Source organism: Vicia villosa, unplaced genomic scaffold (assembly GCF_029867415.1).
Source record: "Vicia villosa cultivar HV-30 ecotype Madison, WI unplaced genomic scaffold, Vvil1.0 ctg.000252F_1_1, whole genome shotgun sequence".
Taxonomy (NCBI): Eukaryota; Viridiplantae; Streptophyta; class Magnoliopsida; order Fabales; family Fabaceae; genus Vicia; species Vicia villosa.
The window spans coordinates 380,205-397,539 of NW_026705105.1; the positions used below are offsets into that span (position 1 = coordinate 380,205).

The 17,335-nt window shown below is 41.6% G+C and overlaps 1 protein-coding gene across 1 annotated transcript; it reads right to left on the bottom strand.

Moving 5' to 3' along the window:
• Positions 1-6,612: 6,612 nt before the first annotated feature.
• LOC131625951 (uncharacterized) lies at positions 6,613-8,418 on the bottom strand. Its single transcript, XM_058896790.1, has 2 exons — positions 7,177-8,418; positions 6,613-7,116 (listed from the first exon to the last, which is right to left on the bottom strand). Exons 1-2 carry the CDS (start codon positions 8,416-8,418, stop codon positions 6,613-6,615), a joined length of 1,746 nt encoding a protein of 581 aa, XP_058752773.1.
• Positions 8,419-17,335: the final 8,917 nt, after the last annotated feature.

The following is a 17,335-nucleotide window of genomic DNA, read 5'->3' on the forward strand; positions in this document are numbered from 1 at the left end:
GATGCCCCTTTTTGCCTAAGTCGCCCTTTCGGGTTTTCAACTTAGCGGGTTATTCTTTTTTTTTTTTATCCCTAATTTTTGCCCAAACCCTTTCGGTTTGCCGGGATGCCCTTATTTCTGCCTAGGTACGTCGACCTAGCGGGTCTTTTATGCGTAGTATTTTTTGACTGAGTCTGAATTGACTGGAAGCGGAACGTCTTCCCCATCCATCTTTGTCAGGATTAAAGCACCACCTGAAAATGCTTTCTTCACAATGTATGGTCCCTCATAGTTGGGAGTCCATTTGCCCCTTGGATCAGTGTGAATTGGCAAGATCTTCCTTACGACTAGGTCACCTGTGTGGAATTCTCGAGGCCGAATCTTCTTGTCATACGCTTTCTTGATCCTCTTTTGGTACAACTGGCCATGGCAGACAGCATATAAGCATTTCTCCTCAATTAGATTGAGATGATCGAGCCTCGTTTGAACCCATTTTGTTTCATCGAGTTTGGCGTCCATCACGACTCTCAACGAAGGAATTTCTACTTCGACAGGTAGTACGGCCTCCATACCGTAGACAAGAGAGAAGGGAGTTGCCCCAGTTGAAGTACGAACCGAAGTTCTATAGCCATGCAAAGCAAATGGCAACATCTCATGCCAATCATTATACGTTCCAACCATCTTCTGGACAATCTTCTTTATATTCTTGTTAGCAGCTTCGACTGCGCCATTCATCTTTGGCCGATAGGGTGATGAATTGTGATGTTCAATCTTGAACTCTTCACACAACTCTGCCATCATCTTGTTATTAAGATTGGACCCGTTATCCGTGATGATCTTGTTTGGAACCCCATATCGGCACATGATCTCTTTCTTGATGAAGCGAGTAACGACCTGCTTGGTTACGTTCTTGTAAGAAGCAGCTTCAACCCATTTGGTGAAGTAGTCGATAGCAACAAGAATAAATCTGTGCCCATTTGAAGCTTGTGGCTCTATCCGCCCAATCATGTCTATGCCCCACATAGCAAAGGGCCAAGGTGATGTCAGAACATTCAAAGGAGTTGGAGGAACATGAATCCTGTCGGCATACACTTGGTATTTGTGACACTTCTTCACGTATACATAACAATCACTTTCAATCGTCATCCAATAATATCCTGCTCGCAAGATCTTTTTGGCCATAGAATGTCCACTGGAATGAGTTCCAAAAGATCCTTCATGAATTTCCCACATGATCAATTCTGCTTCGTGTCTATCCACGCATCTGAGCAAAACTGAATCATAGTTTCTTTTGTACAGGACGTCTCCTGACAAGAAGAATTTGGATGCTAACCTTCGAAGCGTTCGCTTATCACCAATCGTAGCATCTTCGGGATACTCTTGCTTCTCAACGTACCTCTTGATGTCGTAATACCATGGCTTTTCATCATACACATCTTCAGTAGTGAGGCAATGAGCAGGGAATGCATGGGCAGGCTCTTTGTAACGGAGGATCGTTATGTCTGGTACTTCTTTAGGGGAGCTAACTCTGAACATAGCCGCCAAAGTAGCCAAAGCATCTGCCAATTGATTTTCCTCTCGAGGGATGTGATTGAAAGTAATCTCCTCGAAAGCGGGCAGCAACTCCAAGATATAGTCCTAATAAGGAACTAAATTGGGGTGTCGTGTCTCCCAATCACCTCTCACTTGATGTATAACCAAGGCAGAATCCCCATAAACCTCAAGGATCTTGATTCTCATATCAATGGCTGCTTCGAGACCCATTATGCAAGCTTCGTATTCTGCAACATTGTTCGTGCAATCAAAGCATATTCTAGCTGTGAAAGGGATGTGAGTTTGACGAGGAGAAGTCAAAACTGCCCCAATACCATGGCCCATAGCATTTGATGCACCATCGAACGTGAGAGTCCATCGTTCTCCTAGTTCGGGTCCTTCATTATCATCTAGTTTCGTGATATCTTCATCAGGAAAGTCAAACTTCATTGACTGATACTCTTCTAATGGCTGATGAGCAAGATGATATGCAAGGACACTTCCTTTGATGGCCTTCTGTGTGACATACTGGATGTCGTATTCTGATAAAAGCATTTGCCATCGGGCTAGCCTTCCTGTAAGAGCCGGTTTTTCAAAGATGTACTTTATCGGGTCCATTTTGGAGATCAATAGAGTGGTGTGAGTTAACATATACTGTCTCAGTCGGCGAGCAGCCCATACCAAAGCACAGCAAGTTTTCTCGAGTAGTGAGTAGCGGGATTCACAATCGGTAAACTTTTTGCTCAGGTAATAAATGGCGCACTCTTTTCGACCAGACTCGTCATGTTGGCCCAGCACACACCCCATAGATCCTTCAAGCACTGTTAAGTACATAAGAAGCGGCCTCCCAGGAACCGGAGGCATGAGAATTGGTGGCTCTTGGAGATACTGCTTGATCTTTTCGAAGGCTTTCTGACAACGATCATCCCAACGGATATCTTGATTTTTGCGCAGCAGTTTGAAGATGGGTTCACAAGTGTCAGTGAGATGAGAAATGAACCTGGCTATGTAATTCAATCTCCCAAGGAACCCTCAAACTTCTTTTTCATTCTTTGGTGCTGGCATGTTCTGTATTGCTCTTACCTTGTCAGGGTCGACCTCAATCCCTCGTTGGCTCACAATGAATCCAAGTAACTTACCAGATCGCACTCCAAAAGTGCACTTGTTTGGATTAAGCCTCAACTTGAATTTACGCAAACGAGCAAACAGTTTCTCAAGATATACCAAGTGTTCCTCCTCAGTTTGGGATTTTGCGATCATATCATCGACATACACCTCAATCTCCTTATGGATCATGTCATGGAAGAGAGTCACCATTGCTCGTTGATATGTTGCACCAGCATTCTTAAGACCAAAAGGCATCACCTTATAACAATACGTACCCCACGGAGTAGTAAAAGTAGTCTTGGTCATATCTTCGGGAGCCATCTTTATTTGATTATAGCCAGAAAAACCATCCATGAAGGAGAACACCGAATACTGAGCAGTGTTGTCGACTAGCACATCAATATGAGGCAGAGGGAAATCATCCTTCGGACTTGCCCTATTCAAATCTCGGTAGTCAACACACATGCGTACCTTTCCATACTTCTTAGGAACAGGTACTATGTTTGCAATCCAAGGAGGATATTCACACACAGATAAGAAACCCGCCTTCAACTGTTTTTCAACTTCCTCCTTGATTTTCAAAGCCATATCAGGTCGAGTTCTTCGTGGTTTCTGCTTTACCGGCGGACATTCTGGTTTGAGCGGTAACCTGTGCATAACTATATCCGTGTCTAAATCAGGCATGTCCTCATATGACCAGGCGAAGATGTCAACATACTCTCGAAGTAGCTCAATCAACCTTCTCTTTACATCACTTTGCAAAGCGGCCCCTATCTTGACTTCTCTCTTTGCTTCTTCTGAACCGAGGTTGATGATTTCTATGGCTTCCTGATGTGGCTGAATAGACTTCTCCTCTTGTCTCAAAAGTCTTGCCAATTCCTCAGGGACTTCACAATCTTCCCCACTATCCTCATCAGCTTGGTCAATTGGATTCTCAAGGATATTAAGACGTGGAACTGTAACATTATCATTTTTGATGGAATTCGAGCCGGATCTGCACGATGGATGATTTATGCCTTAGAATGCAACACATAAAAAGAAGAAAAAGGGAAAAGCTTTGCCATTTTGAAAAATATATTTTTTTTTAAAACAACAAAAAAATGAAAGAAATGGAACAGTAATTGCATGCGAAGATATGATTTTCATTCAATATTAAACAATTTGAAACAACATGGGGGCCCTTCTTTGTACAAGTGGTCAAAATGCTTAGGGCGAAGCATATGACTTATCGAAACAAGAAAATTACATCTCCATAAAAGTGACTCTGGGAATGTCCAAGATAGTCCAATTGTTGAGCTCCTGTCCAGGCGCAGCATGGCAAATGAATCTGGAGAGATCTTCTTCATCATCATCATCCACGGCGAGAACCTGACTTCCAGAACTGGTGCTTGCACTGACGAACACTTGAGAAATGGGGGGAATCACCTTCTTTCCAGGAATTATGTTGAGCTGAGTAGAAGAAGATGGTTGATACCCAAGGCCATACTTGTCTCGCTTCTCATGAACATCAATCAGCTTGCCCCAGGCACTATGGGGAGTACCAGCTTCTAAGAAGGCCTTAGCATCATTTAGAGACGAGAGGGGTGCTCCGAGTTCCTTCTTATTCTCAACCACGGGGAGTTTATCAACCGACACAATCTCTAAAGCCTGAAAAGGTGTCTCTTGTATCTCTCCCTCCACTTCAACATAACGGTATGACGCCAGATTATTGACTATCAAATCCTCTTCACCAGTGATCACAACAATCTTGTCATTCACAACGAATTTCAAACACTGATGGAGGGTAGATGTCACAGCCCCAGCAGCATGGATCCAAGGACGACCCAAGAGGCAAGTGTATGAAGGACGTATATCCATAACATAGAAGGCAATATAGAACATGTGAGGGCCAATCAGAACAGGCAGATCAATTTCCCCTTCTACGGACCTTCTAGAACCATCAAACGCTCTGACACTCATAGTACACGGTCTCATCATAACCCCATCCATACTCAGCTTAAACAGAGTAGTCTTGGGCATCACATTAAGAGAAGAACCTGTATCAATCAGAACTCGAGACAACACAGCATCCAGACACTTGACGGAGATATGCAACGCTTTGTTGTGTGCTCTACCCTCAGGCGGAAGTTCATCATCACTAAAACCCAAACAATTACCAACAGCAATGTTGGTCACAACCCCTTCAAACTGAGGCACGGTAATGTCTTGAGTTACGTGAGCAGAAGCCAAGACTTTCATAAGAGCATCACGGTGAGCTTCTGAGTGCACCAAAAGGGACAAGATGGAGATTTTAGCTTGAGTTTGGTCAAGTTGATCAATCACCTTGTAGTCGCTTTTCTTAATGATCCTCAGAAGTTGCTCTGCGTCTTGTGCATTACGGGTCTCAGGAGGATCAACAGCAGCTTGCTTCCCCTTTGTTTGTGCACTAGCATCCTAATTGGTTTCTTTAGGAAGTGGAGGAGGGGCAGCAAAGATCCGACCACTACGGGTAATGCCACTAGTGCCAGTGATATTAGTGATGTTCGAATTACCCACTGGAGGACAGTCATACTTCTTCCCTCGAATATACACAGCATTATAGCTCCAAGGAACAGCCTTGGAATTACTCACAAGAGGAGGAACGAGAGATGAGGTCGAAGAGGTCAGAGGGGCATCTGGAACCTGAATAACCAATGGAGTTCTCGGAGCCTGAATGGCCAAGGGAGTACTCGGAGCACGAATGACCAAAGGGGTGCTCGGAGCACGAATGACCAAAGGGGTGCTTTGGTTCTTTGACACCTCAGCAGGATAGTAAGGTATCTCTAGAGTAGCCACATCTTTGACAGGAACGACCCTTTCCACTCTAAGAACACCCTCATCCATTAGTTTCTAGATTTCTTCTTTCAACCTAGTGCATTCCTCAGGGTTAGAAGAACATTGCAAACAGTAGTCATGTAATTCACACAAAACCTTTTGTCGCATAAGATATTCTCTGACAACTGCTAGCGGCATCCTAACCTCATTAACATCATTTACCAGGATTTGATCATCACATAACTCAATAGCATTGGTCGCACCAGTATGAGGAGGCATAGGATTATTCTGCACATTAGGACCAGTAGGGGTGAACGAGATAAGTTTGTCATCAAGGAGATCCTGAACTTTGTACTTTAATGCTCTACATCTTTCAATCGTATGGCCTGGGGCACCTGAATGAAATTCACATCGAGCATTAGCATCATATCCGGGAGGGAGAGGGTCAGGTGGAGGACCCATTTCGCGGAGTTGCACTAATTGACCGGCAAGCAATTGGGGGAGAAGTTGAGCATAAGGCATTGGAACCGGATCTATACGCCTGTCAGGGTATCTTTGCCTCTGCGGACCTCTTTGACCCTGAGGCCTAGGATTCTGTTGGCGATTCTGAGGAGCAGTAGCTTGTTGTTGTGGCATGAAAGGCTGATGGGGTGCCATCCATGGTTGTGGAAGAGCAGCAGCATATGCCTGAGGGACATATGGGCCAGGAACAGCATAGGGCATCGGATAATAAGGGGGTGGAACAACAGAATATGCAGGAGCTTGGCCTTGGTCAACAGAAGCGGTGCTAGTCTCACCTTCCCTCTTCTTCACAAACCCAGAATACGGTTTCTTACCATTACCACTTGAGGTGCTAGGACTAGTAACATCTTGAATAGTACCAGCTTTGACACAGTTTTCAACCCGTTCACCAATGATGACCACATCTGAGAAGGACGGAGAAGTATTACTAACCATGTGCTGAAGATACGGCCCCTTCAGAGTTCCCATAAACACAAGATATCGGAGAAGATAGTGGAGCATAACCAAGATAAGCACAACCGAGATAAGCAAACAGGATAAGGAAACATAATCAATTAATTCCACAACCAAGTTTTTTGAAGTACAAAATATTCTGCTCCCATGAGCCAACAAATACAGAAATAGAAATAAGAACCCCATCCAACAAAACTGGTGGTGATTCTACAACAAAAGTCAAAACTAAGCTGGATCTCCCATGTCCACATGACGGAGGGGGCTTTCTCCGATGTTCTTATCACTCCAAGTCTTCATTTCTTCAAAGAGCTTCTTGGTCTCAGCTCGGGTGGGCCTCTTAATGATCTCTTGAATCAACAGGTCTTTTCTGAAATGCATTGTTTCCATGTGGCGATTCTTCACTTCCCAATACCTAGCTTCCTCTAGAACTTGGGCATTACTCTGGTCTTTTTCTCTTATCTGGCCCTTCAGCTTTCGGATCTCTTCATAACACTTCTCTATGGTATTCTGGCGATCCACCAAGAGTTTGTCTGCTTTCTTGCGACGAGATTTCTCTGAATTGGCGTTTTCAGTCTGAATCTGGAGTTTTTTAGTCAAATCTGCCAACTGAGCCTCGTAATGTTCCTTCAGCTCTCTCTCTTGAGATCTAGCAGATTTAGAGTCTATGGCCACCTTTGGTCTTTTCTGAGAAGTACTTCCTCTAGCATACAACTCTTCAAGCTCTATTTCCTTTATTTTCAACTTGTGAAGAGCATAAAGCTTCTCTTGCCTATCAGTATTCATCTTAACTTGCATTGTTTCCATTTGTTCAGTCAACTTCCTATTCTGCTCAACAGTTTGATTATAACGAGGCATGGAGACAGTGTTGGGTTGTACACCAGTAGGAGGATACAAAGGATCCTTTGGAGGGAAGGGCATCCCTTGGGTGTTGGCCACAGCTTCAACCCACTCAGTATAGTTTTTATAATTCGCACAGTCTCTTTGACCGAAATGCTTCTTATCCCTCCAGCAAATACTCTTCCAGGCTTGCGCAGCTTCTCCCATTTGCCCAGCATTGGTGGCTGAATGATAGAAGATATTCTCAGCAATCTCTGCTCGTTCAGGAGGACCAATGAAAGCATATCCATATGTTCTTCTAGCCAGGACAGGATTATAGTTGATCCCACCTCTGATACCCATGAGAGGCGCATTTTTGAACTTCCCACAACTCATAACAACTTCCATGTCATCCAAAGATCGGTTGTACCAGACAATGTCCTTAGCTCTAAGCCCCATAATCCTCTCAGCCCATCTAGATGTGTACCTACTATCAACAAAAGCTCCACGTTCCGGCAAATGTGATCTGAACCAACGGTATAGCAATGGAGCACAGAATCTAACCAAACCTCCTTTCTGCCCATTCCGGTGATGAACGGAATGATAAACATCCCCCAGAAGTGTAGGAACGGGGTTCTGCAGAATGAATATGTGGATGGCATTCATATCAACAAAGTCAGGTACATTTGCGAACATCACAATACCATAGATACTCAGAGCCAGGATAGCTCTAAAAGTGTCCCACTCTTTGGCTTCAGCAGCATCACAACCTCTCTTAACTAGGAACTCCATACGAAAACCATGACAACCTCCTTTCTTGGTGAGATTTGCTTCCACGACCGGCTTGCTCAAATAAAGAGCCTTAGAAATTTCAATGGAATCAGGGGCCTTCATGGCGCTATAATAAGGTACCTCTCTCCCAACAGGAATGCCAAGGAATGACGAATACTCTTCCAAGATAGGAGCCAAAAGATAATCAGTGAATGTGAAACAACGGAGGGAAGGATGATAGAACTGAAGCAAAGTGTGAATCCCCTCTTGCTCATACTTGGTAAACGGCATCTTGAGAAGACTCAGAATATACCCATATCTCTCTCTGAAATTGGTTGACTCATCCGGCGTGATCTTCTTTGCCAAACACTCAACAGAATTCAGATTCGGATTCACAAAAGAATAAGAAAAATTGCGCCCGCCAGTCTTCAGTGGTGGAGCCATGTGTTAGTCGGAGACAAAGCCAAAAAGTTCCTGAAAATAAATGAACATGCATGTTAAATGATATGGTGGAATGCATTTCATTGGGAGAATCCTAAAGTCTTTTTATTATTGCTTTTCTTTTCTTCTTCTTTTGTTTTTGCAAAAAGGTATGTGTATATTCTTTTTTTTTTCTTTTCTCTTTTTGGAAATAGATTTTAGGATTCTCCACAAATGAAGTGAGGTGGATGCAATAGCATGATGTGTCATGTGCATGATGTGGTGAGAGACTGAATGTCCCTCGCAGCCCTGAATATCTGGGTAATACTGATTGTAACAGGTTCAAAATTTCGGCTTCAGATTGCAAAATGGAAATTCGGGTATGATGAAGGCTAGTATCATGTCCCTCCCCAAAACTCACGGGTATGAATTCTAGACACGGACAGGTGGTCCCTAATGGTCACTGGGGTCTATAGTTCCCTTGGGGTACAAAGTGTTTGAGGCAACAAGCGTGCCAGACACAGTGTTCCATGAAAGAACCTCGCCCAGTTGTGGTACCCCATATCAACTCGATCGTAGCAAGAGCTACGGGAGCCAACATGAGCATCCACGCTAATCCTAGGTGTCACTTGGCATGGGTAGTGGGCCTTTTACCTCATACAAACCCCCCACCTGCAAAACAGAACAGAAGACCCCAAGGAACACAGAGTATAATCCATATGCATGATGTGCAAACAGAAATAAACATGATATGCAAGCAGAAAATAAACATGCAAACATATATACAAGATATAGACATAAAGCAAATAAACACCCAATAAAATAAAACAAACAAAGGCTAGGATCGACTTGCTTAGGTATCCCCAGCAGAGTCGCCAGCTGTCGCACGCTCGCGAAAAATGAACAGAGTCGCCACCAATATATTTATCCCATAAGGGAAAGGAATATCAGAAAACCTAACAAAGGAAGGAACAGGGTCTTGCGACCAGAGAATATAGGTACGGGAGTCAGTTACGCAAGGGGAAGGTATTAGCACCCCTCGCGCCCATCGTACTCGATGGTATCCACCTATGTTTGTTTCTATCTAAAGGGTGTGTCTATGTCTATGTCTACATGCGAATGAATGCAAAATGTAGGGAAAATAAAGAATTATACTCGCACGGGCCCTACCCCGCTGCCTACGTATCCTTTTCAGGAATCAGAGTTACCGTAGCTCGGCTAAAGATTTTCTGTTTGTTTTTGTGTTTTTTAGTTGGGCGGAGTTAACGCTCGCGCTCTTGCATAAGGGATCGACCTAGGATGCAGTAGAGCGGAGATAACGATGCCCTTAAGAGAAAGAGGTGAGAGAGAGACTTTGAGCGTTTCGAGGAAATCCCTTAAGCAAGGGAAACTCGAGTTACTCTTTGGTTTGTGTTTTTTAGAAGTTGGGAACTTACGCCTGAATTGGACCCTTAAGCAAGGGAGATCCAAGCACTCGAACATTCCCTTAAGCAAGGGATGTTTCAAGGTTCCATTCCCTTTTTAAGAATTTCCACTTTGATTATTAGTGTTTTAAGTATTTTCTTTGTATTTTTTAGAGGGATTTTATTCAAGTATTTTTATTAGTGTTTTATGTTGTAAAAGAAAAAGAATGCGAAAAGGGAACTAGTCCTAATTTCTACATCTATGTTATTGATTATCCTAAAAGAAAAATGAGGAAGAAAAAGAACAATTAAGCATTTCACAATATGTTGAAAAATATTCACAAAGGAAAAATAATTTAAAATCTAACCTATTCAAGAGAATTATTCACAAGTAACTTCATTTTTATTCATGTGAGAAACCAATTTGAATTAACACAAGAAACTATTTATTTATTATTTTATGGTTTATCAACCAATCACAAACCAAAGAAAACAATCAATTAAAAAAATCCAATTAAAAGAAAATAAAATTCTAAAAGGTCTAATTGGGTGAAAAATGTTTTTGTCAAATTTTATTTAAGTAAAACTCAATTAATATGCAAAAAGAATTAAAGAAAAAATCAATTTTATTGTGTGTTTATGAACAGCAAAGGGGGTGCAAAAGCAGTTTCTAAATGAACTAAAACTATGTTAGAAACAATCTGGGCCTAATTACAAGGGGTGTGAATAGTGGGGGCGCCCATGGCCCAATCCATTGCATGGTGGTGCGCTAGCTGTTCAGGGGTGTGGTCCAGAATTGTTATAGGGCCCAAAACGTGTGGCCCAATGCCAACACTACCTATTCCATTTTATTCACTATTGTTGTTTTTATTATCTCATGCAGCATACAACATTTTTATGCTATGGTTTTTCTTTTATACCATTGTGACTCAGCAATATGTATCAACACCACACATGTATCAATCGGTGCACTTTACTTACAGCAAATAAGACAAAACTTATACCATCCAACGAATCAAGCAACGCCAACACACCAATTCATCATATGAGTAAGGACAAAATAACAAGAAGACAAAAGAGATACAAAAAATGGAGAAAAGCCACGTCGCGGTTCGCATGGGCTGCCGGAGCTACTTCCGGTCATCCCTTCCAGCCGTCTCAGCCACCGGCGTAAGCTCAAAACGCCCAGAAATTTAAAAGTCGACCATGTTCCGACTCGGAATTTCACACTGATCATGGATCTGCACTTAGTTTCTATTGATCTTATCTCTACTCATCAAACCGAAAGGAATTAAAAAACCCTAACATGAGCAAACTTCACCAAAACGCATGTAAATAGCTCATACACTTCCTGCACACTCACAGATCCTAAATCCATGATTTGGATAGATCCTCATGCATGTTTCAAGCACATGGATTCAAGCTCAGAATAACTGAATTTAAGCATATACAAGAAACAGGATTATACACTCTCAGATGCACATGTCCTACATGTTATTGCTATGATGCCAAGGGAGATTCAAGAACTTACCTCCTGATGATCTTTGAACAAAGAAAAGAGAGAGCTCCAAGCTTGTGTGCTACTGACTTGAGAATCGCTTCGGTCCTGAGAACTCAATGGTGGTGTAGCCGACTTCAGGAAGCCATGAGGTTTGATTTGCTTGCTCAAATCTTTGTAAGGAGTGAGGTGATGTTGACGATGCTTGGTGAGAAAGAGTGACCAAGTGATGAAAGTTGAATGATTTCTTGTGGGAAGTTTGAGGGTGAGGTGGTTATGGAGACTTAGAGCTTGTTATAAGACGTAACAAACTCTAGGAAGGTGTATGGAAGAAGAGAACCGAGAGAGGAAGAAGAGAGGGAGAGAGAGAGAGGGGAAGAGAGAGAGAGAGAGAGTTAGAGAGAGAGAGAGAGAGTTATGTCGTGATATAGTGAAGAGTGGATGTCTCCGCTTGTGAATAGTGATTCCCTTTTATATGGTCAATCATTAGTTCATGATTGGAATCCTTGAATGTGGGACTTGGAATAATTTGCAAAATGCCCTTTTCCATTTTCTTTGATGTGGGACTTGTAGTGTGTTGTAGTAGTGGAGCTTTCTCTTGCATGGTTTGCTTGCATGGAACATTATGTCAATGGCTCAGTATTGAAACAGTTTCAAATTGCTCACTTTGGACATTTATATCTCAGGCTATGTGCAGTCAAATGATGCGAGAATGGTATCCTAGCAAAGAGGGCATGGGATAGAACAATATTGATGTTGAAGGCATCTCAAGATAAGTCCTGCAAGTGTGAGAAAAACAGCCTCGAACTCATGCGATTTCCACTGTACACGCGGGGCAAGGAACTGGGTTGTGCATGCAGTCAGATTACAACTTTGCGAGGGTGGTATTTTGAGCCTCTCTATCTTGATCAATACATGTCCAAAATTAGTGATACTGGTCTCAATGGATAGAGGTCATGACAAAGAATAGTTTAGAACCGGGCTTGTTTAAGATAGAGACTTGTGGAGGAAGAAAGAGCCCTTGACATTTGGCCCACCACGTGTTTGCTGAAATGCGCTGCGTGCCCAGAATTTTGTGTCATGGCTGCCTGCAGGATTTGGTCAGGGTTGGGGCACCACTTTGAAGGCTTGTATCTCACTCATTATTTGTCCAATTGTACCCATTCTTGTTCAGATGGGTAGAGGATATGGCAAAGAAGAGAATGATACCAAGCTTGCATTCATATAACTTCTATAGAGCTCAAAAGATGGCTGGAGATTTGGCATGCCATGTGCTTGTGAAAATGCCAGGTCATGACCTGCCTTGTGACCTGGATTGTGCCCTGGTTTAAATGAGTTTTCAGAAACTTCACACCACTTTAGCTCTTCATGCAAGCTCCAAATGAAGAAGTGTCCAACTACAAAGTTGTTCTTCTCCATAAGAGGAACAACTTTGATGTTGGGAATTTTTCTAGAAAATGCCATTTGACACGTGTAATCCAGTGCTGAAGTGGGCTGCTCATCAAGATTTAAAACTCCAAAATAATTTCTAAGTGTTGGAAATTTTCTATTTTTGTTATTTTTCTATTTTTGCCAACTTTTTGTCAAACTCTCGATTTTATCCATTGTTTGACTTTTCTTGCCAGATTTTCCACCAAAAGTCAATTTTTGAATAATTCTTCTGATTTTGACCCAAAAGTCAACTGTTCTGATTTTTCCGACTATTGATGAAATTCCCGATTAAATCTCTTCTAGTCAAATCCAGTCAAACAAACACATCCACGTAGCCCGTATGAGAAGCTTTTCACACACAGAAACCATTCCCGATTAAATGTTGACCAGAAAGTCAACTGGTTGACTTTGGTCAAAGAAACCCTGATTTAACGAACCGGATGATTTGCAAGCTTGCACTCTTCAATCAATGCCCTGATTTGAAACAGGGAGACACCCCGATCCAGAAGGATTTCACTGAACATAGAGCCACATGATTATACATCAATCTTCCTTGTTCTCTGATCAAACTTCTTTGCAATAGAGCTCTTTCTTTGCTAGCCTTTTGAATAGTACCAATGATATGAGTGCATGAATGTGAGTTATGACCTAAGTGATGTACGTGCATGAATGCAAAGCCTAAGCCAGTTAGAAGTTAAAGGGTAGGACAAATTTGGGGTATGACAACCTCTATTTATTTTTCTGAATTCCCTGATTACTCTAAGGCTAGGGAGTTGTATGAGATGTTTGGGTGTATAGGTAAGGTGGTGGAGGTTTCTAATTCTCCTAGGAGGAACTATATAGGTAAAAATTTGGTTTTGCTAGATTCGTCGAAGTGGAGGATGACAGACTATTGGTTGTTCGATTGGATAACGTGATATTTTCAGGCAACAAGATTCACGCTAATATACCGTGCTATTAGAGGAATAATTTGGTGATGGATAGGTACTCGTTTGGATGAGTCAAGGGAAAAGGGAGAATGGGAACGGCATATTATCATAATGAGAGAAGAGAGACAGTAAGGAGGGATGAAAGGAGCTATGTTGAGGCAATTTGTAAGAATAGGAGTGAACTTGGTACTAAGGAGGAGGAATATGTTAAGTCTTTTAGTTTTAAATCAAAGGAGGAAGATAGACTGAGATTAAGCAAAGCATATATACGGAAGGTCATCACGTCGGGTTCCGCATACAACATACATACACATTTTGAGATGGAAGGTTTCTTCGCAATTAAAGTTACACCTATGGGCGGAAACCTCTATTTTCTTGAGGAGATGGAGGAGGGTTATATCGAAGATTTTATCGGAGAAGGGGAACATGGTGAAAGATGTGGTTTTTCGAGATCAAGAAGTGGGAGGAAATGATGGTGGATGATAGTAGGGTGGTGTGGATTCACATCTACGGAATATCGGCACACGCGTGGACGTCTAATTTCTTCGTGGGACTGGAAGAGTCAATGTGATCTTTTGTGTGCATAGATGAGGACACATCTAAAGGTGATTTTTTGGATGTTCCGAGAGTGTTGGTGAAATTTGCCACATCTTTTGTTATTCCAGCTTCGTAGTGGGCCATCATTGACGACATTGTGTTTCCGTTAACCTTAAAGGAAGATAATTTTGGTGCCTTACGGTTAGCTTTGGCCCCTGCTAAATCTGTAACTACTGCATGATCAACTGATTCTGAGGAAGTTTGGTCAAAAGCGTTGTTAGATTACGAGATTGAAGCTGAGTCAGATGCCTCGATAGATGACATCGAACAATTCACTGACTCAGTGGAGGATAATGGTCGGGGGAGGAAGGTAGAAGGCGACACGGCTAGGGTCCTGACTCGATTCTGGGTTCAAGCTGCCATTCAGATTCAGTAGGCCTTAATACTGGGGCTGCATTGAGTTTTTCCAAATCTTACCATTCTGCAGAGGGTGACAAGCTCAAGGTTGTTTTTGATAAGGAGATTGATAGATTAAAGACTAAGGAAGTGGCAGACTCTATTGTTTCTATTATCAATAGTAGTGGCAATGGGAAGGAGGATAAGGATCATAGGGGTGTTTTGATGAGGCAATCGTGAATGCTATAGAGGGTGTCGCGCAGGGGACAGAGATTTCTTCACCTCAAGCTTGTTCTTTATCCGATACTGCAGGGTCACGGGTAGCTGAATCTGTTATGGAACGTGAAGAGCTGAAAGTCAATAGCAAGTATGGGGCGCTTAAACAACACGGTTCCAAGAATTCCTCAGATTCATTGGAATTAGTGGGGCTGATGATGATGTTTATTTCAGCAGTAAGCATAGGAGGAGAAGGAAGATAGTTCATTTGTTAGGCTCGGCAAAGTTATGTAATCCTTGGGCTGCAAAAAAGAGAGTAGGGAGGGAAAAGGTTAGAAACAAAATTGTTCCTAAAAGTTAAAGGGTGGTTTATAAAGGGATACTGCTGTTAGTAATTCTGAAAATGCAGTGTCTCTAGAAGTGGGCAAAGCTCCTATTTTCACGATGATTAGTAATGTTGTAGTGGGAAATATGTTGTTTGTGGCAGACGTTTATGGTGTTGTTTTAGCTGTTGATTTGGATATAATAAGTTGCAATCAAAGGATACTTATTAATTTCGGCCAAGAGTCGGGGAAAAATTGGTGAAAGCAATAACTAATCTTGGGGTGGTTCCTTTTGATCCTAGAACGCCTTTCCAAAATAGTTCCGAGAGTTTAATTAATAAGGAGAATGAGTTCACTATGAGGGAAGGAGATTTACACATTATCTCAATGATTGTTGAATCTCTAAATATAAGGAAAAGAGGAAGTAGGATCAACAGGAAGCGGGTTAGTAGTATCATCCAAAGGGGCAAAGCGGATTTATTTTAATTCAAGAAATGAAAATGAATCTTATTTCGGAGTGGATGGCTGGGATTTTTTGGGGAGACTCAGATTTTGATTATTCTTCTTTGGAATCAGACGAATTGTCGGGAGGTATTCTTACTATGTGGAAAGCGAGTTCCTCATTGGTTGTTTTCAGTTTTCGAGGGACGGGATTTTTGGGCATCAAGGTTTGTTGGAAGAATCATTGTTATTACTTTGTTAATGTTTATTCCGCTTGTACCATGGTCTGGAAATGTTCTTTGTGGACGGAGTTGGCGGTGTTGAACAAAAGTTTACGGATGGTGATTAGTTAATTGGATGTGATTTCAACGCTATTAAGAAGAGTAGTGAAAGAGCCGGTATTTCTTTCTTGTCAAATAATACGGAATGGAGGGAATCCTCTAATTTTATTGAAGATTGCGATTTATTTGATGTCCCTTGTAAAGGGAAAAAATATAGTTGGTATAGTGGGGATGGTAAAACAAAAAGTAGGTTGGATCGTTTTCTTTTAGGTGGGAACATTATTTCTTCTTAAGGAGTAGTGGGTCAATTGATTGGGCAAAGAGACGTGTCAGATCATTGTCCGGTTTGGTTGGTTGTTGACAAGGAGGATTGGGGACCGAAACCATTCAAGTTTAATAACGAATGGTTTCATAACAAAGATTTTTTGCGTTTTGTGGAGGTGGAATGGAAGGCGATTAAAGTGAGTGGTAAAGGGTATTTTGTCTTAAACGAGAAGTTGCGTATAAACAAGGATAGACTTAAATGGTGGAACATGTAACACCCTTCTAAACCCCGCGGCAATTAAACAATTTAAAATTAGAGTAACATGCACAAGGGCGTCACAACTCATAATAAAATAAACATCATCAGTCGTATGTCATGCATTCACTGAAAAACATCTTAACATAACTGATAAAGCAAATATCTCATGTTTAAACAGCGAAATAAATCATCAAAACTAGCATTACATCGTCAATGCTTTCAATCCTCAAAAGAAATTAAACAAAACAGAGTTATTACCATAAACTTAAAACAACGTTTCCCCCAGTGTTACATCTATCAGAGCATGACCCGATGCTAAACAAAATATCGACTCATGAGCTAATCCTTACCAAGTTGGGGCCACTATCCTCAATCTGAAAAATATAGTGTAAGGGTGAGTCTCATTCGCAATTAATAAAAATTATTACATTACAAATAACAATACATCAATAGTTATATTGTTCACCCAATTCATCTATATTTAGATAATCCATCATTCACACAAAACACATAACAATGAAATACATTCAGTCATGCTATCAAATTCATGCATATGAATGCAATCGACTCTATGCATGTGGTACCAAACATCATCAATGGAAATCACCCACCGACCGATCTAACATCATCCAGATACGGCTCTGCCAAAACAGATTCCACACAATGGGAATCTTGCCCTTCACTGAATCCTCTCATCATTATGATCCAGCCCTCATCAAATGGTCATGAATGCATGCAAACATATATACAACATACTTTCATCATCATCATTTTATGAGTACCATCATCCTATACTCATTTCATCATTATCATTATCATCATCACTATTAAAGCATGTTTATATATAAATTAACATCATTCAATATAATTCAACATCATCATTAAAACCCAAGACCATATCACAAGGTTTGTCATCCTCAAACGGCACACAATATAGGCTTACAGATCAAAGGTTACGCATTA

Excerpts from the sequence above, each read along its gene's own strand:
- LOC131625951 (XM_058896790.1), bottom strand. The coding sequence starts at position 8,418 with ATGGCTCCACCACTGAAGACTGGCGGGCGCAATTTTTCTTATTCTTTT. Across the intron at positions 7,117-7,176 it reads AACAAATGGAAACAATGCAA|GAAATAGAGCTTGAAGAGTT; the intron begins GTTAAGATGAAT and ends TTGAAAATAAAG.